Consider the following 20,000-nt stretch of genomic DNA (forward strand, 5'->3'; position numbering starts at 1 on the left):
CACAACATCATCACCTGTTACAGTAATACCACAGACAGGGAGAGAGAGAGGGGGGGGGGGGGGGAAAGAGAGAGAGAGAGAGAGATAGAGAGAGAGAGAGAGAGAGCATAACAACCATAATCTTTTTTTTCCGCACAATCTTGGACTGTTATATTAAAGGGTTAACGGCTTGTGTCGCAGAGCGGGCACTCTTGATTGGCACCTTTCACTATAATTATTCTCCCAAAATGATGATGCTGGGTAGAATATAAAAATACCGACTATAAAACAGAGAGCGAGGAGGTTCAGAACAAGAGTCCATGGGTGAGTGTAGGTGGAGCGGCGGCGAATCCTGTAGTTTGGCTACAGAGAATGTGTTGAATAACGTTAATAGGGTTTACAGAGCTCCATGACGCCATCTAGCGACTACTAGTAGAGACGACACCCCAGATATCGTCGCCGGACTAAGGTGGCCTGACAGATGCGCGATGCAGCAGGTTTAAGACAAATCAAATCCTTAGAGATGTTAGCCTTCTGCTGCCCTTTACATGGCTAAGAGAATGCATTATGGTCCCGAGAAAACAACACTAATGCTAAAGTTTAATAGCCTATTGTATTAGTGGGATAGACAAAAAAAAAGGTTTTCATCCTTTAACCCTACATTTAGGCTGCTACTAGCCTACTACCAATATCTACTATTTACAACAATATTACATTTAAAGAATATTACAATCAGGTAAAACTGCATTTAATGAAGAGTTAAATTGAAGACAGAAACTTACCTTTGGGTTACAGTAGAATAGACAATATAAATCCTCAACTGTGAATAAAGTGCGCTCTGTCCTTATGACTTCAGAACGTGGATTTTGCTTGAGTGAATATTGATATTTTTCAACACATTCATGGATTTCAGTAGGTTATTTCTCTCTTCTCTCTCCGGGTGCCCCTGACATCCAGACACTCCTAGCTCTGCCAGTGCGTGCCAAACCAAACCGTGTCAGTAGCCTACAGTCAACTGCACGAACCAAGGAAATGACTGAGAGAAGGGGGGTTCCACCAGTCCCCTTGGATGCGAGAGAGAGAGAGAGAGAGAGAGCGTGTGTGTGTGTGTGTGTGTGTGTGTGTGTGTGTGTGTGTGTGTGTGTGTGTGTGTGTGTGTGTGAGAGAGAGAGAGAGAGAGAGAGAGAGAGAGAGAGAGACAGAGAGAGAGGGGGGGGGGTGGATGGATGAAAATTAATTTCAGAACGTTAAAATTAGCCTAGCCTACTTAAAATGTCGTACTTATCAAAACTATAACAATTTAGAAATGATAGGCCTATGGTATTTCTAATGTTGCACAAGGTGTGAAGTTAAAGTCGCATGAATTAAACTAATTAAATCAATTCTGTCAGTCGCGCTTGATACCTGGAGGCTGTCGTGAGATTCCTCAAACCCATCCAGCTCCCAGCATGTCAAAGCATCAGTCCGGTACAGTAATAGGTTACCTCGTTCAGCACCTCGGGGCTCATCTGCCTAACTTTATCATAACCCAATAAAGACTTAATGGATTACAAACGAGGGATGTCAACTCCGTTTCCCCGATGCTCAACCGATTTGCCCAAATCGGTTAAAATGTTTGATAGGAGCGCTTGAATCGCAAAAAGGCTCCAAGGCACTCTCTTTAAAATAATTAAAATGCCTTTATTAGCATGACATGCTCATAGACCGACGTATCTTGGCATCAAGCCTTTAGGGAGTCAAAGAGCCTATAAATCGGTTTTTATTACCTCCTCCCAGCATGGAGTCCGGGGAGGGGGTAATATTTTCAGTGTTGTGTGTTAGTTCATTCGTTTGTTCGTCCGTTAGTTCGTTATAGCAGGATTACGCAAAAACTACCAGACCGATTTCCAAGAAACTCAGTGGAGGGGTGTAGCATGGGCAAAGGAAGAACCCACATTTTGGAGTGGATCTGAATCATGGGGTGATAGAGCCGTCTCAGATTAGATAGATTAGATAGATTAGATAGATAGATAGATAGATAGATAGATAGATAGATAGATAGATAGATAGATAGATAGATAGATAGATAGATAGTCTAGCAATATAAAGAATATAGAGAATATACCTAAAAGATTAAATTAAATAAATTACAAGAAATGTATACATACAGTAAATATAGAATATATAGAATATATACATACATACATACATACATACATACATACATACATACATACATACATACATACATACATACATACATACATAGACAACACTCAGAACACTCAGGTACTGTCATAGACTGATGGTCGCTGGCACAAAGGAGCACCTGATCCGCTCAGTTTTGCACCAGGGTGGGATGAGCCTGTGGCTGAAGGTTCTCCCCATCTGCCACAGCTTATCATAGAGGGGATGAGAGGGGTGTCCAGGATGGACTTCAGTTTGTCCCTCATCCTCCTCTCCACCATAGTCTCCAGGCTGTCCAGTTGTTGCCCCACGACAGAGCTGGCCTTCCTCACCAGCTTGTTCAGCTTGTTTGTCTCCTCAGACCTGGTGCTGCCTCCCCAACAGGCCATGGCAAAGAACAGTGTGCTGTGCTGGCTACAACAGACTGGTAGAACATCCACAGCAGCCTGCTACACACATCAAAGGACCTGAGCCTCCTGAGGAAGAACAGTCTGCTCTGTCCTTTCCTGTAGAGAGCCTCAGTGTTGTCAGTCCAGTCCAGTTTGTTGTTCAGGTGCACTCCCAGGAACTTGTATGAGTCTACCATATCAATATCCTCCCCTGGATGGTAATGGTGACTGGGGGCCTCTTGTTCCTTCTGAAGTACACCACCAGCTCCTTGGTCTTGCTGATGTTGAGTTGGAGCTGGTTCTCCTCAGATCATTCAACAATCTCCTGACCACATCCCTGTACTCCTCCTCATCGTCTGCCCTGATGCAGCCCACGCTAGAGGAGTCATCCGAGAACCTCTGCAGGTGGCACGCTCCAGAGCTGTGGCTGAAGTCGGAGGTGTAGATTGAATGCCAGATAAACCAGACCGGCATATCCTACTTCGCAATGTTTACTTACATCCAATACATCCATGGCTAGGATACACTGTTACCTTCCAGCTAGGTAAGGTTCAATAGCATTTTGGGAAAGATTGATTCAGCTACCTAGATACTTTTCAGGTATTAGGACTGAAATAATGTAATGATGGCGAAGATAAACTGCCAGTTATGCTTGTAGCTAGCTAGCATTAGATTACTGTTGTCGGTCCTGTCATAGCCAGCTAGGTAGCTGAGATAGCCTATATCAGAGAGCAGAGCCAAAGAGCACCGTCCTGTTTAGCCGACCCCAGCTGTGTCAAACCCAGCTGCTTATAAACTGCAACGGTGATGCACCACCAGTATATTTTGGACATGTAGCCTGTCCCCTCTAAGTATCGGTACCCCGATATCACTGTAGCCTGACGACATGAGCTGAGGTCTGTGCTCTCCAAGTGCCCTTCTAGTTGTGCCTATCGACCTTTCCTCATCGTGTATATAAAAAGCAATGCAAAGTAAACTTTGACAGTTGAAGCCTAGGCTCAAACAGACTATTGTCTGAAATGTCTTTAAAGAACCTGCCAGGAGTCACAGTAACGTTGAGGCCCACACGCTGAGGGCCCAGGGAGTTACAGAGTCCCTGGGAATGCAGGGCCTGCAGCATGGTGTCATCTTACTTCATTCACCTCCTGCAGTGCTGAGCATGAGACCATCGTAGGAGAGCCGAGTGTGACCCTACTCAAGGTATTCAATCTAACATCACCGAACAGTGCTTGTGTACTCAGATGCTACCAATCCAATCATGCCAGATCATGCTTCCTTGGTTTCGCTCTTTCAAATGAGATATGTTCCATTATATCATATATCCCAGATCCCATTTCTGTCAACAATGTACTATAACTTATCTATATAATATCCTAGTTTTCAAGCACTTGGGTCAGGATTAGAACTCTTGCTGACATTGTGAGGTTATCGTTGACATCTTTTCAGATATCTTTTGGTTTATATCGGATGTAGTGTTTTAAAAATGTACTGTTGATTTCTCCATTTCTGCTTCCTATTGGTCTTTGGCAGGATCCAGTGTTATTCTATGACTGTTTCTTTTGTTTCTCTCCTCCTCAGTGCCAACAACCAGAGTATCTCATCCCCTGTTTCGCCAAACTGCCCAAAGTGAAATGGTGGAGTACTAGGTAGCTCTGGTTGGAGCTGTCTGTGTGCATCAACTCATATGCTGTGTACTACAACTGATCAGAATGTAGTTGTCGTCATCATCACCATAACCATCACCATTGCCATCACCATTACCATTACTATCATGTAGTGTAGCCATTTGTAGTGGGGCCATCTGGAATCAAGCATGTGTGAGGGCCTGTGGGGGTGTTGGTTGGGTAGGAGGGTTTGATAAACGCTTTGAGAGATTCTCTCTAACTCCTTACATTCTCTCACAGGTTAAATGACATTCAGGACCTGCTGTGTACTGTTCAGCTTTACTGCTCTCTTTCTCTCTCACACACACATACAGTAAACACACGCCTAGTCTGTGAAACCCCTAATACACACATGTATGCATGCATACACAAACACTTGACATTCTCTTTCTTTTTCAATACACCGTGTCTCTCTCCCCCTTCCTCTCACTCTGTCTCTGTCTCTCTCTCTCTCTCTCTCTCTCTCTCTCTGTGGGTTGGTTAATTATGGTCCTGGTCTGTAGCTGAAGGCTATGCAGTCAAATTAAAAACTTTTTGGCTAACCGTGTGTGCGTGAGTCACTAGTGTGGTACTGGAATATGATGTGCAGAGCCTCTACAAGTTGATTAATTGAATTGGAGTATTGTTCTAATTATGTGTAGTACCATTCTAATCAGGTTTAGACATGCTCATTACTGGTTCTATAGGATAAATCCACATAATGTCTGTTTGGTTTTCAGCGAGTGCAGATGACGGTTGAGTTGCTATAACTGTCTAGCCTTTACATTTAGAGACAGCCAGAAAGCTATGGTAGAATGAAAGGACACTAACTTTAGACACTTGGTCCACTAAGAAGGTTGGCTTTGCTTGCCAAGCCTAAGCACTCTTATGCAAGCAACTGCTTCAAGACTTTATCTCCCTCTTTCTATTTCTCTTCCTCACTCTCTTTCTCTCCCTCTTTCTCTCCCTCTCTCTCTGTCCTGCCCTCTGTGTCAAACTGAGGAATGTTTTGCCTGCCTTGTTCTTGTGTGTGTACCGATCGTTTTCATTCTATCGGCCAGGGCTCCCCTCCTCCTCCAATAACAAACACAGGAAGCTGCTGTCGCCGGGTAGAAAAGGCCGAGAGAGAGGGGTAGGAGAGAGAGAGAGATAGAGAGAGAGAGAGAGAGAGAGAGAGAGAGAGACATGACCATTCTCTCAGGTCAAATTCTGACTGACTAAACTCTGATAAACGACTGTGCCTTTCATCTCTGTGACACTAACCGTATGTTCAGCCCGAAGGCATGTCAGTTTGACAGTGGCATGATGCATGCTGGGACAGTTGACAGGGTCTTCATGGTTCCATCTGTCAGGTCAGAGTTCCAGTTCAAGGCCTGTGTGTTGTTTTGAATCCCAGTTTGTTGTGCTGGCCAGCACAGCGCATACAGTCGATGGAGGTCTAGACCTGGAAGGCTGAGAGGAGCTACCATTGTTAGATATGATGGTTCTGGGTGATGTAGTTAGATATGATGGTTGGTTCTGGGTGATGTAGTTAGATATGATGGTTCTGGGTGATGTAGTTAGCTATGATGGTTCTGGGTGATGTAGGTAGATATGATGGTTCTGGGTGATGTGGTTAGATATGATGGTTCTGGTTGATGTGATTAGATATGATGGTTCTGGGTGATGTGGCTAGATATGATGGTTCTGTTTGATGTGGTTAGATATGATGGTTCTGGATGATGTGGTTAGATATGATGGTTCTGGATGATGTGGTTAGATATGATGGTTCTGTTTGATGTGGTTAGATATGATGGTTCTGGATGATGTGGTTAGATATGATGGTTCTGGATGATGTGGTTAGATATGATGGTTCTGGATGATGTAGTTAGATACAGATATGATGGTTCTGGGTGATGTGGCTAGATATGATGGTTCTGGATGATGTGGTTAGATATGATGGTTCTGGATGATGTGATTAGATATGATGGTTCTGGATGATGTAGTTAGATACAGATATGATGGTTCTGGGTGATGTGGCTAGATATGATGGTTCTGGGTGATGTGGTTAGATATGATGGTTCTGGGTGATGTGGTTAGATATGATGGTTCTGGATGATGTGGTTAGATATGATGGTTCTGGGTGATGTAGTTAGCTATGATGGTTCTGGGTGATGTAGGTAGATATGATGGTTCTGGGTGATGTGGTTAGATATGATGGTTCTGGATGATGTGATTAGATATGATGGTTCTGGGTGATGTGGCTAGATATGATGGTTCTGTGTGATGTGGTTAGATATGATGGTTCTGGATGATGTGGTTAGATATGATGGTTCTGGATGATGTGGTTAGATATGATGGTTCTGGATGATGTGGTTAGATATGATGGTTCTGGATGATGTAGTTAGATACAGATATGATGGTTCTGGGTGATGTGGCTAGATATGATGGTTCTGGATGATGTGGTTAGATATGATGGTTCTGGATGATGTGGTTAGATATGATGGTTCTGGATGATGTGGTTAGATATGATGGTTCTGGATGATGTAGTTAGATACAGATATGATGGTTCTGGGTGATGTGGTTAGATATGATGGTTCTGGGTGATGTGGTTAGATATGATGGTTCTGGGTGATGTGGTTAAATAAATGCTACGGTGGCAGAAAGATAGATTATCGTCTAGCTAGATGCCTAAATACTTATTGTATATTCCTGCACACATTCTATTTCCATCTTCTGTCGAGTGGTGAGATGTGCCAGCAGCGGATCAGGGCCCTTGATGAAGAAGATCATGATTTCAGTTTTAGTGGCATTTAGAACCGGTTTCAGTTTTGCTAATGTGTTGAATGGAATTGAAAGCTGATTGAAGTAGCAGGAGGGCTTCACTGGCAGTGGGCGCTGTTGTATAGAGTGCCATGTCATCAGCATAGAAATGAGCAGTACAGATTAGAAGCAATATCGTTGATGTAAATGGTAGAAAGTAAGAGACCAAAAATATATCTTTGAGGGACTCCTTTCTTTAGGGTCAGAAAGGGAGATTTAAACGCATCTACTAAAACAGCTTGCATTTTATTTGATAGGTAATCCTGAAACCAGTTGCATGCATTTGCATCGAAAGCCCCTGACACACCAGGCCAATGATTGAGTGTTGGAGGCTCGAGATGATGCAGTGCGTCACGTACCATTGGCTACGTCTGAGAATTTCCATGACGAGTCAGGACATTTGAGCATGCCTAGTCAGAGTTGGAGTGAGCAGGCATGTCAGGAAAAAAGAGAGATCACTTGGCTTACAGAGGTCATGGAAGTGACGACAGCAAATAAACTCAGGCCAGTGATATTAAAGATGGCTACCTTATGGTGACTAAACAAATAAGGGGAAAAAGCAAAATATCTTTTCAAATAATAATTCAAAAATTGTAAAATCTGTGGTTTAATGTACTTTAGGTGCAAATGAACATGGCATTGGATCGTTATGACACGCATTTCAGAAAAATCACTATTCGCAATGTCAAATGCATTAGTCTACTACTGCATTTGGTTGTCCCAGTACTTGTATGCTACGGTGCAAAATTGAATCTAATATAATATAGATCGTTGTGTAAATTATGATTTTTGAGTGACAGTACAGTTGATTCCATGTTCCATGTATGAAATAGAAGAAAAATCTCAGCAGTAATTTTTCTGCACTTCCCCGCTCATAGGCTCTCAGTGCATTCTATTCAGAATCTAAATGTGACTACTTAAGAAGAAAATGGGTAGTTAACGCCTGGGTTTCTTTTCAAACACCGGAGAGCCTTGAGTAACAATCAAAGTCATTTTACAATATAAATGGGGATAATGCAACATCTTTAGTCACAATCAGGGATGTAGTGGTAAATACAGAGGGGGGTAAACCCTTTTGAGTACAGTTTCCCTCATTGATTAACACAGTTGATCAGGAAATAGCTGAGTAAACTCTGTCTTATTTTAAAGAGGTGGGAAACCCGAATTTACCCTCCACTACACCCCTCATTACAATAAATGGAAGGAAGGAAGGAAGGAAAGAAGGAAGGAAGACAAAGACGTGATTCAAAATCACAAAGGTTACATTTATTAAAGTGTTGCTGGAAGGAGCTGTGGAGGGAAGTCATGGGTTCTGGACTGAGGGAACTAAGTTAGTGGGGGAAAGACAGGGTCAATTATTTTTGTTTTGTTACAATTGATGACTTGACAAGTAGAAAGAGGTATACAAATGGGAGTTGTCCATACATGGCAGATAAACTGCAAACCAGATTCCAGAATACACCTGTTCAAACACTACATATTAACTACTGGGCTAATTTGATATGATGGTTCTGGTGAGCTGTGGTTAGAAATGACAGTTCTGGGTGCGCTGTGGTTATGAAGGTTCTGGTGAGCTGTGGTTAAGATACTGTATAATAGTTCTGGGAGAGCTGTGGTTAGATACTGTATAATAGTTCTGGGTGAGCTGTGGTTAGATAATGTATGACGGCTCTGTGGTTAGAAATGACAGTTCTGGGAGAGCTGTGGTTAGATATGACACACAACTGTACATCTCTGCTGAACCAAATGATACTGCAGCCATAAACTCTATTACTGTTTTCTAGCAATCAATAAATGGATGAGCAATAATATCTTCTTAAAGCTGAAATCCTACTGATTGGTCCTAAAACAAAAAGAGGTGTTAAGGTTTGAGAGTGGTGGAGGACCCAAAAGCACATGGCAGGCAGGAAGTGCAGGTTCAAAAATATGTTTTTCTTTCAAAACTCAAAAGAAAACCGAGGAACACTGGGAGTAACACATTAACATAGACAATGAACGGACAGAGAACAAAGGAAACAGGAGGGAATATATACTCTGGGAGAACAATCAAGGAACAACATACAGGTGTGCAACAAGACACGAGACACAGGTGCAGACAATCACCCAGACAAGGATGGAGGGAGTCCAACATGACACCAACACAAGGACAGAGGGAAGGGAACAGGGAACGAGGCTAGGACAGGGAATGGGACTGGGCAGGACACTAGGGGAAACTAGAGGGAGTCTAGAAACACAAGGAGGGGGCTAGAAGGGAAGACTAAGCTAGAGGGACAGGAGTGGAGGGACTGGAGGGACATGGGACTAGTGAAGGACAGGTGTCTAGAGCTAGGGCTGGGAGGACACAAACCAACATAGAAGACAAGACAACGAACACAAGACCAAACACACAAGGAGGCAGAACAAGAGCTTGTGACAGTGTGATCAATGTGCAAAAGTCTCTGGGGGGAGTGTAGGAACAGTCACTATGAGGGGAGGTGCTCAGGGTCCAGGACGGTCCAAGAAGCCCAGGAGCTCAGGGTCAGGGATCCAGGCCGGGAACAGGGGGTGAGCAGGGGCGAACCAGGGGTCTGGGGCAGGGATGAGGGTCTGGACCGGGGGCAAGGAGCAAGCAGACTGGGAGCAGGGGGCAAGCTGGGGCGGACCCGGCCCGAACCAAAACGAGAAATGCTGTTTAAAAGTCTGAGGAAACTGACATCCTGGATTAAATCTGAGGTGAAGTCTTATTGTTATTTTAGATTCATATCTAAGCCTCAAGTCCCATATTATCAATGTGACGAAAACCTAATTTTCCACCTGAGAAACATAGATAAAGTACAGCCATTTATAAATCAAATAGATTAAGAAAAATTGATTCATGCTTTTATTTCAATCTGATTACTGTAATGAACTCTTTACTGGCCTCCCCCAAAAAACACTGAGAGACTTCAGCTCATTCAAAACTCTGCAGCTTTAATATTAATCAGAACCAAAAGCAGAGAGCACATTAGTCCAGTCTTAGCTGCTCTGCATTGGCTTCCAGTAACATTTAGAGTTGATTTCATGATCCTCCTCCTTATACATAAAGCCCTTAATTGGCGAGGACCAAGCTACATTGCCAACTACGTGCCTTCAAGAATACTGTGATCATCCACTGCTGGTTTATTAGAAGTTCCCAGCAACAGTTGGAAGAAGATCAGGAGTACAGCCTTTGTCAATTATGACTCAAAGCTACAGTATGGAACACGATACCTATAGATATCAGGGAAGCCAGCTCGCTAAATAGTTTTAAAAGAAAGCTAAAAACATATCTCTTCACTTTAGCTTTGAAGGTCCCTTTGCCTTACATGCTACTGCACTTTTTATGTATATTTCACCAGTACAATATTTTATTAAATTGAGGTATTTTACTTGATTTCTTATCTTTATCTTTTATTGTGTTTTATCTTCCATCTTATTTTCCTGTTTTTTGTAACTTTATGTCTATTTTTATGTGAAGCATATAAATTGTTCTAAAGCATTTGGAGATGCATTTATTTGTATGAAAGATGCTATACAAATAAAGTTGTATTATTATTATTATTATTATTATTATTATATGATGTTCTGGATGAGCTGTGGTTAGATATGATGGTTCTGGGTGAGCTGTGGTAGATATGAAAGTTATGAGAATGAGAATGTTTATTCATATACACTTAAAATTAATATACTAATATGTTTTACAGACAATTATCAAGGTTCTGGTGAGCTGTGGCCTTTGGGAGAGTTAGGGTTGTGCATGTACAGTTCAGTATGTGCCAGGTCAGGAGTGTAAATGTGGCGTGTGGTTTCTTAGACAGTTATGTGCTAAAATGGTGTACAATTACCATGAAGGAGGCTGCACCGCATGCACAAGACTGAGAGATGACATCTAACATGTGATTACATGCCCAGACAAAGGGAGGGAGAGAGAGAGAGAGAGAGGGTGTGTGTGTGTGTGTGTGTGTGTGTGTGTGTGTGTGTGTGTGTGTGTGTGTGTGTGTGTGTGTGTGTGTGCTAGGCTGCATGTGTGGGTGCATTCTGACACAAACACACAATCTTGTAACAAACAAAAATCTTTATTCATCATACAGTGACACATGACATGGTGTGGGGAGATGCAACACCAAAACACATACTGTACACACACACACACACACACACACACACACACACACACGAGTGACAGGAGCGTCCACCGATGAAACTCTTCTCCTGCTCTTAACCCATCCCATCATCCTTCCCCCGAGGGCAGCCGGGAGCAGACAGTAGGCAGCGGGGACCAACCAAGTGCTCCTGTCTGTCTTCACCAGGGACAGAATGTTAGCTGTTCTTCTGCATGTTTTTCATATTGGGTTCTTTATGGGGGAAACCCTAGTGAACACGGGGAGAACATGCAAACTCCACAGAGAAAGGCCCAGGATCTTCTTGTTGTGAGGCGACAGTGTAACACATTGAGCCACCTTGTTCTTTACATGCTTTTCCAGGAATACATTCAGTATATACAATACTGACCCTAACCCTGTATACAGTACAGCTACAAACTTCCACCCATAAACCTCAGCCTCTCTCTCTCTCTCTCTCTCTCTCCCTCTCTCTCTCTCTCTTGCCAGCTCTTTCCCTATATCTCTATCTTCCACACACCTCTCCTCCTTCTCCATATCTCCCTCTCTACCCCCTGTTTCTCAGTCCCCCTCTCTCTCTGTGCTTCCCTCCACCCCCCACCCCCCCACCCCCCCACCACACACACACACACACACACACACACACACACACAACACACACACACACACACACACCCGCTCTCCCATGGTTTGGCTGGGGGGGTCCATGTTCAGCTCAAGGCTTTGTGTGGGTCCCTGTTCTCCGTTTTAAATCTTACTCTAGTGCCAGCCCCAACACTGCCAGGGGAACACAGGAAGTGTGCACAGCTCCCGTAAGTCATGCTGGGCCTCGTCCACAGAGCACGCCGCCCAACGACGCGTTCTACTAAACGCTCGGAGATTCAGAGCAACTCTGACAGACGTTTCTCAAAGGGGGTGGACAGCATGATTATAAGTCAGGCTGCATAACGCAAACCACATCTGAATTAACAAGCTAGCTGTCACATAAGTTATATTTAAAAGAGAATTTGTGAGAGCAAGGCTCTGGCTATTATAGTAAATCTCTCAAGTATTAGCTTTTCATGACACCCCAATGAATAGAATTCATACTTTATAATAAATGATCCAGGAAATGCATTTATAAATGTGCTACAGATTGTCAAACAATACAGTATATAGCCTATTCGAGCTGCAACATATCTCAGAGACATTGCATCACTCTCCCAGGGTCCTCTCTGTTCTTGCTGCTCTATTGTCTGTTTCTATTGCTAATTGTCTGGAAGATGAGACCTTGAGACCAGCGACTAAAACAGGCCAGAGTAACAATGACTAACTACAGTTAGTCTGTGTATCCCTAAGCCCTAACCCCCCTTTACTAACCCAAGTTAGTCTGTGTATCCCTAAACCCTAACCCCCCTTTACTAACCCAAGTTAGTATGTGTATCCCTAAGCCCTAACCCCCCTTTACTAACCCAAGTTAGTATGTGTATCCCTAAGCCCTAACCCCCCTTTACTAACCCAAGTTAGTATGTGTATCCCTAAGCCCTAACCCCCCTTTACTAACCCAAGTTAGTATGTGTATCCCTAAGCCCTAACCCCCCTTTACTAACCCAAGTTAGTATGTGTATCCCTAAGCCCTAACCCCCCTTTACTAACCCAAGTTAGTCTGTGTTTCCCTAAACCCTAACCCCCCTTTACTAACCCAAGTTAGTCTGTGTTTCCCTAAACCCTAACCCCCCTTTACTAACCCAAGTTAGTCTGTGTTTCCCTAAACCCTAACCCCCCTTTACTAACCCAAGTTAGTCTGTGTATCCCTAAGCCCTAACCCCCCTTTACTAACCCAAGTTAGTCTGTGTATCCCTAAGCCCTAACCCCCCTTTACTAACCCAAGTTAGTCTGTGTATCCCTAAACCCTAACCCCCCTTTACTAACCCAAGACACATCACAGACAGAAGTGACACACGCCACACACAGACACAGACGTCAGACACACGTAACAGAGCTCTCAGACGGTCTCTCCTCCAGGGAAGAGCCCAGCCTGAAGAAAGGCTCGTTGTGGACTTTTTCACAACTACTGAATAACTGTAGAGAGAGTGAGAGAGAGAGATAGAGAGAGAGAGAGAGAGGGAGAGAGGGGAGGGAGAGAGAGAGAGAGAGAGAGAGGGGAGGGAGAGAGAGAGAGAGAGAGAGAGAGAGGGGAGGGAGAGAGAGAGGAGAGAGAGAGAGAGAGAGAGAGAGAGAGGGGAGGGAGAGAGAGAGAGAGAGATGAGGGGAGAAAGGAAGCGAGACGGGAAAAGAACAGAAAAAGAGAGAAAGAGTGACAGGCTGTAGGAAAGTGGAGAGAACGTTCTTGAAAGACAAAGAGAGCTGGAGAAAGAGAGTGTAGGCTCAGCAGGAGAGACCGGGGGAGAGACCGGGGGGGAGACGAGGGGGAGGAGATGTGGAGAGAAAGGCAAGCATGGAGGGAGAAAGAGAGAAGGGAACATTGAGATCCATGGAGTCACTTTGTCAATAAGGTTGGCTGGACACCAGGGCTCCGGAGGCTCCCCAAATGGGAGGGAAGCTCGGAAACAACTCTACTCTCCTCCCTCTCTCTCTCTCTCTCTCTCTCTCAACTCACTCACTCACTCACTCACTCACCCACTCACCCACTCACTCACTTACTGTTTCCACCCTCCTGTGTGTGTGTCTCTCTCTCTCTCTCTCTCTCTCTCCCCCCCCTCTCTCCTCCCATCCTCTCAGTTCCTCTCCTCTCCTCCCTTTCTCTCTTCCTCTCTCTCTCTCTCTCTCTCTCTCTCAACTCACTCACTCACTCACTCACTCACCCACTCACTCACTTACTGTTTCCACCCTCCTGTGTGTGTGTGTGTGTCTCTCTCTCTCTCCTCCTACCCCCCCCCCTCTCTCCTCCCATCCTCTCAGTTCCTCTCCTCTCCTCCCTCCGTTCTCACCTCCCTTCTCCTCCTCCAAGTTGCTTTTCTCCTCTTTGGTTCTCTCTTCCCCTCCCTCAGCTCTCCTCCTCCTCTCTCTGCCCCCTCACTTCCTCTGTGCTGCCAGGACCAGTCAGAGGTTTACAGATCAGTGCATCTTTTAGGTTGTCAGAACAAGTATTGGATTCTTCAAAACAGCTGTTCTCTTGTCAGAAAAGTTGTGGGTTTCCACCCCTGTCTTTCTACCCATCTGTGTCTCTCCCTCCCTCACTGCTAACCCAAATAATCATTCCTACACCTCCTTCCCTCAACCCTCCTCTCTGACGCACACACACACACACACACATCTGGGGGAATCACAGGGGGTAGTGTTAGGGTCTCACATTTAGACACACACACACCTGCCTCCTCACAGTCTGACCTCACACACTCTCCTCATACTCAGGAGCCTCAGTGTTTCTGAAGCATGGCTGATAGATCTGGTGATAAATCTGATGATAAATCTGATGATAGATCTGATGATAGATCAGATGATAGATCTGATGATAGATCTGATGATAGATCAGATGATAGATCAGATGATAGGTCTGATGATAAATCTGGTGATAGATCTTATAATAGATCTGATGATAGATCTGATGATAGATCAGATGATAGATCAGATGATAGGTCTGATGATAAATCTGGTGATAGATCTTATAATAGATCTGATGATAGATCTGGTGATAAATCTGATGATAGATCAGATGATAGGTCTAATGATAAATCTGGTGATAGATCTTATAATAGATCTGATGATAAATCTGATGATAGATCAGATGATAGGTCTAATGATAAATCTGATGATGGATCTGTTGATAGATCGTGTGATGGATCTGTTGATGGATCTAGTGATATAACGCAGACTGAAATACATTTCAATAGATCTGGTGATAGATCTGATGATAGGTGATTGATCTGGTGATAGATCTGGTGATAGATCTGATGATAGGTGATTGATCTGGTGATAGATCTGGTGATAGGTGATTGATCTGGTGGTAGATCTGGTGATAGATCTGATGATAGGTGATTGATCTGGTGATAGATCTGGTGATAGATCTGATGATAGGTGATTGATCTGGTGATAGATCTGGTGATAGATCTGATGATAGGTGATTGATCTGGTGGTAGATCTGGTGATAGATATGATGATAGGTGATTGATCTGGTGATAGATCTGGTGATAGATCTGATGATAGGTGATTGATCTGGTGGTAGATCTGGTGATAGATATGATGATACGTGATTGATCTGGTGATAGGTGACATATGTAATACGGTAGATCTGGTCATAGATCTGATGATAAATCTAGTGATGATCTGATGATAGGTGATAAATCTAGTGATGATCTGGTGATATATGATACATCTAGTGATGATCTGGGGATAGGAGATAGATCTGGTGATAGGAGATAGATCTGGTGAGATCTGGTGACAGGAGATAGATCTGGTGATAGGAGATAGATCTGGTGATAGGAGATAGATCTGGTGACAGGAGATAGATCTAGTGATAGGAGATAGATCTGGTGATAGGAGATAGATCTGGTGATAGGAGATAGATCTAGTGATAGATCTAGTGATAGGAGATAGATCTGGTGATAGATCTAGTGATAGGAGATAGATCTGGTGATAGATCTAGTGATAGGAGATAGATCTAGTGATAGGATAGATCTGGTGATAGATCTGGTGATAGGAGATAGATCTGGTGATAGGAGATAGATCTGGTGATAGGAGATAGATCTGGTGATAGGAGATAGATCTAGTGATAGGAGATAGATCTGGTGATAGGAGATAGATCTGGTGATAGGAGATAGATCTGGTGATAGGAGATAGATCTGGTGATAGATCTGGTGATATACTGTATATATACACTACAGTATATGGAGAAAGTATTGGGACATACCAGCTTTGATGAAGGAGGGATAATGGTGTTTTTTGGGGGGGTTGGCCTAGGCCTCTTAGTTCCAGTGAAGGGAAATGTTAATGCTTCAGCTTACCAAAACATTTTGGACAATTCTATCATTCCAACTTTATGGGAACAGTTTGGGGAAGGCCCTTTTCTGTTCCAGCATGACTGTGCCCAAGTGCACAAAGCAAGGTCCATAAAGGCCCTCTCGTCCAAAAAGCTGTACCTGACCTCACAAATGCTCTTCTGGATGAATGGGCAAAAATTCCCACAGACACACTCCAAAATCTTGTAGAAAGCCTTCCCAGAAGAGTGGAAGCTGTTATAACTGCAAAGGGGGACCAACTCCATATTAATGCCTATTAATTTAAAATGGGATGTCATAAAAGCTCCTGTAGTTGTAATGTGTAGGTGGGTCAACACTTTTGTCCATATAGTGTGTATATATATTTATTGAGCCTTAATTTGGACAGGTTATTTAGACAGGTAAATCTCATTGGGTCACATTCTCAAGAGATACCTGGTCAGACAAACTGTGGCAACACAACACAAAGTTACAGACAGACAGGACATTCAATACAAAGACAGAATAGGACACAAACAAGATCTAGTGATATGTGATAGATTTGGTGATAGGTGTTAGATCTAGTGATAGATGATAAATCTAGTGATAGATGATAAATCTAGTGATAGGTAATAGATCTGGCGATAGATCTGGTGATAGATCTAGTGATAGGTGATAGATCTAGTGATAGGTGATAGATCTAGTGATAGGTAATAGATCTAGTGATAGGTGATAGATCTAGTGATAGATCTAGTGATAGATCTGGTGTTGGATCTGGTGATGGATCCCGACCCCACAACACACCCCCAGTCCTCCAGTCCAGTTCAGCACACAGGCGAGGGCAGCTCTGGGCTTGTTCAGTACTGAACGCTGCTTTATTTTCCACCACAGGAGTAATCTCATACAAACACATCCGTTTCAGCTCTGCTTCAGTGGGCTAACACACACATTTGTATTGATACATACAGTACAGTATGAGTCATCCTCATCATCCTCATCCTCATCCTCCTCCTCATCATCATCATCACCACCACCATCATCATCATCATCATCACCACCACCATTGGTGAAGCATCATACAACGACAGAATGCCAGAATAACAGAGGACTAATCAATAACGTGTTGAAATGAGAGAGAAGTGTGATGGAGCATGGGGCTGAAGGAAGAACATTAACCCCCCCCAGAAATGTGTGTGTGTACGTAAGTGTGTGTGTGCGTGTGTGTATGTGTGTGTGCGCGTGTTTGTACATGTGTACATGCGTACGTGTTTGTATGTGTGAGTATATGTGTGAGTATATGTGTGTGTGCGTGTGTGTGTGTATGTGTGCATGTGTGTGTGTGTGTGTGCGTGTGTGTGTGTGTGTGAGAGAGAGAAAAGCCTATCTCCCGTGCGCTGGGGGCTGCTGGGGCTCCAGGACCACGCTATGAGGGTCCCCCAGGCAGGAGAAGGCGCTGGGGGGGATCTTCCACACCTCCAGCTGATTGTTCTCCAGGTGCAGGGAGGCCAGCGGAGACTCAGACTCTACACGCAGCTGACACACCATCCCCTTCCGCACGGTCCTGGAACACACACACACAGACACACACACACACACATCATCAACTAGCACGGTTTCATGCTCTGAGTGTTCAACCCCAGAGTGTTCTGTACACTCTAAAAACCCCTCATGCGTGAAGAGCACTGTTGTGTTTCTGTTCAGCCAAACTAATGGTCTAAGGGTTCTGGAAGGGCACACACACACACGTTGCAGGACACTTTTCAGTAGAAAACTTTGCAGTACACACTTTGGGTAGAAGGGTACGTTTTGAATAATATTGGTGAGCACGGGGGTATACTAGGTCCGTCTGGGCATCCTTCCAAAGCAAGCTCTGTGATTGGGAGATTAGGCCTGGACATTAGTCTTCCTGCGCTCCAATTGGTCCCTGGCTTCCCGAGCAGGAAGCACACAGGCGCTCACTCATCTATATGGAGCTCCCTGATTGGCTCTCGTTGCCTCAGGGCGAAACGTGGCTGCCTACTGTATGCTGATGGGATCCCAATCCCCTTGCGTGACCATACATTTAGTCACACCAACAGCACCAGTACTAGTTCAGGTAAATATACTCAACTAAATATCAACACACATTCAACTAAGATGTTGTGCAGTCGTACCTGCTCTGATTATGGTCGAGTCTTAGCCGTACTTGATCTGATTATGGTCGAGTCTCAGCCGTACTTGATCTGATTATGGTCGAGTCTCAGCCATACTTGATCTGATTATGGTCGAGTCTCAGCCATACTTGATCTGATTATGGTCGAGTCTCAGCCATACTTGATCTGATTATGGTCGAGTCTCAGCCATACTTGATCTGATTGTGGTCGAGTCTTGGTTGTACTTGATCTGATTGTGGTCGAGTCTTGGTCGTACCTGATCTGATTATGGTCGAGTCTCAGCCATACTTGATCTGATTATGGTCGAGTCTCAGCCATACTTGATCTGACTGTGGTCGAGTCTCGGTCGTACTTGATCTGATTATGGTCGAGTCTCAGCCATACTTGTGTGATTATGGTCGAGTCTTGGTCGTACCTGATCTGATTGTGGTCGAGTCTCAGCACCCGCAGGTTCTTGAACTGGCGCGCGCAGCGAGGGACCGTCCCCAGGTGGTTATGGTCCAATTGGAGCTCTGCGAGTGAACGGTAGAGCCCGAGGAAGGAGGCGACCTGGACACCGTCGTCCTCCAGGTCGTTGTGGGACAGAGAAAGTGACACCAGGCCAGGACGCATGTGATGGAACACCCTGGCGGGGACCCGAGTGATGCCGTTGTGCTGTAAGGTCAGCTGACGCAGCGAGCTGGGCAGGCTCAGGGGCACGGAGCTGAACCGGTTATGGGACAGGTCCAGGGTCTCCAGCTCACTGAACAGAGAACACACACACACACAAACATACACACACACACATACATTTATACACACACACACACACACACACACAGACAAACATACATACATACACACACAACACACACACATACATTTACACACCCACCCCCCCCCCCACACACACACACACACACACACACACACACACACACACACACCCACACACACATACAAACACACACACACAAACACACAAAATGATTCAGAGTGCATTCCAAGCAGTGAAAACAGTGATGGCAGCGGTCCAGGTATTGAGGGTTAGGACAGGGGGTAGAGGGGGAGTGTTGGGGGGTCAGGGTTAGGACAGGGGGTAGAGGGGGAGTGTTGGGGGGTCAGGGTTAGGACAGGGGGTAGAGGGGGAGTGTTGGGGGGTCAGGGTTAGGACAGGGGGTAGAGGGGGAGTGTTGGGGGGTCAGGGTTAGGACAGGGGGGTAGAGGGGGAGTGTTGGGGGGTCAGGGTTAGGACAGGGGGGTAGAGGGGGAGTGTTGGGGGGTCAGGGTTAGGACAGGGGGGTAGAGGGGGAGTGTTGGGGTTGAGGGTTAAGACTGGGGGGTAGAGGGGGAGTGTTGGGGGTTAGGCTTGGGACTGGGGGGTAGAGGGGGAGTGTTGGAGGTCAGGGTTAGGACAGGGGGATAGAGGGGGAGTGTTGGAGGTCAGGGTTAGGACAGGGGGTAGAGGGGGAGTGTTGGGGGGTCAGGGTTAGGACAGGGGGGTAGAGGGGGAGTGTTGGGGGGGTCAGGGTTAGGACAGGGGGGTAGAGGGGGAGTGTTGGAGGTCAGGGTTAGGACTGGGGGGTAGAGGGGGAGTGTTGGGGGGTTAGGGTTAGGACAGGGGGTAGAGGGGGAGTGTTGGAGGTCAGGGTTAGGACAGGGGGGTAGAGGGGGAGTGTTGGGGGGTCAGGGTTAGGACTGGGGGGTAGAGGGGGAGTGTTGGGGTTGAGGGTTAAGACTGGGGGGTAGAGGGGGAGTGTTGGGGGGTCAGGGTTAGGACTGGGGGGTAGAGGGGGAGTGTTGGGGGGTCAGGGTTAGGACTGGGGGGTAGAGGGGGAGTGTTGGGGGGTCAGGG

The 20,000-nt window shown here is 45.2% G+C and overlaps 2 protein-coding genes across 2 annotated transcripts in view; both read right to left on the reverse strand.

Moving 5' to 3' along the window:
* The window catches only part of bgnb (biglycan b), a 26,564-nt gene extending 25,672 nt beyond the window's left edge, over positions 1–892 (reverse strand). The window contains exon 1 of the mRNA XM_084462050.1: positions 762–892. The gene's annotated coding sequence lies outside the window, so the exon portion shown is untranslated. The remainder of the gene's footprint in view (positions 1–761) is intronic.
* A 16,288-nt stretch (positions 893–17,180) lies between these two features.
* Positions 17,181–20,000, reverse strand: part of LOC311307223 (extracellular matrix protein 2) — a gene marked incomplete at its 5' end in the record, with an annotated part of 16,071 nt that continues 13,251 nt past the window's right edge. The window contains 2 exons of the mRNA XM_084436021.1: positions 17,181–17,574; positions 18,582–18,908. Of these exons, the coding sequence (XP_084292147.1) occupies positions 17,394–17,574; positions 18,582–18,908 (508 nt within the window). The 3' untranslated portion in view covers positions 17,181–17,393. The remainder of the gene's footprint in view (positions 17,575–18,581; positions 18,909–20,000) is intronic.

Source organism: Borostomias antarcticus (genome assembly GCF_949987555.1).
Source record: "Borostomias antarcticus genome assembly, chromosome: 3".
Classification (NCBI taxonomy): domain Eukaryota; kingdom Metazoa; phylum Chordata; class Actinopteri; order Stomiiformes; family Stomiidae; genus Borostomias; species Borostomias antarcticus.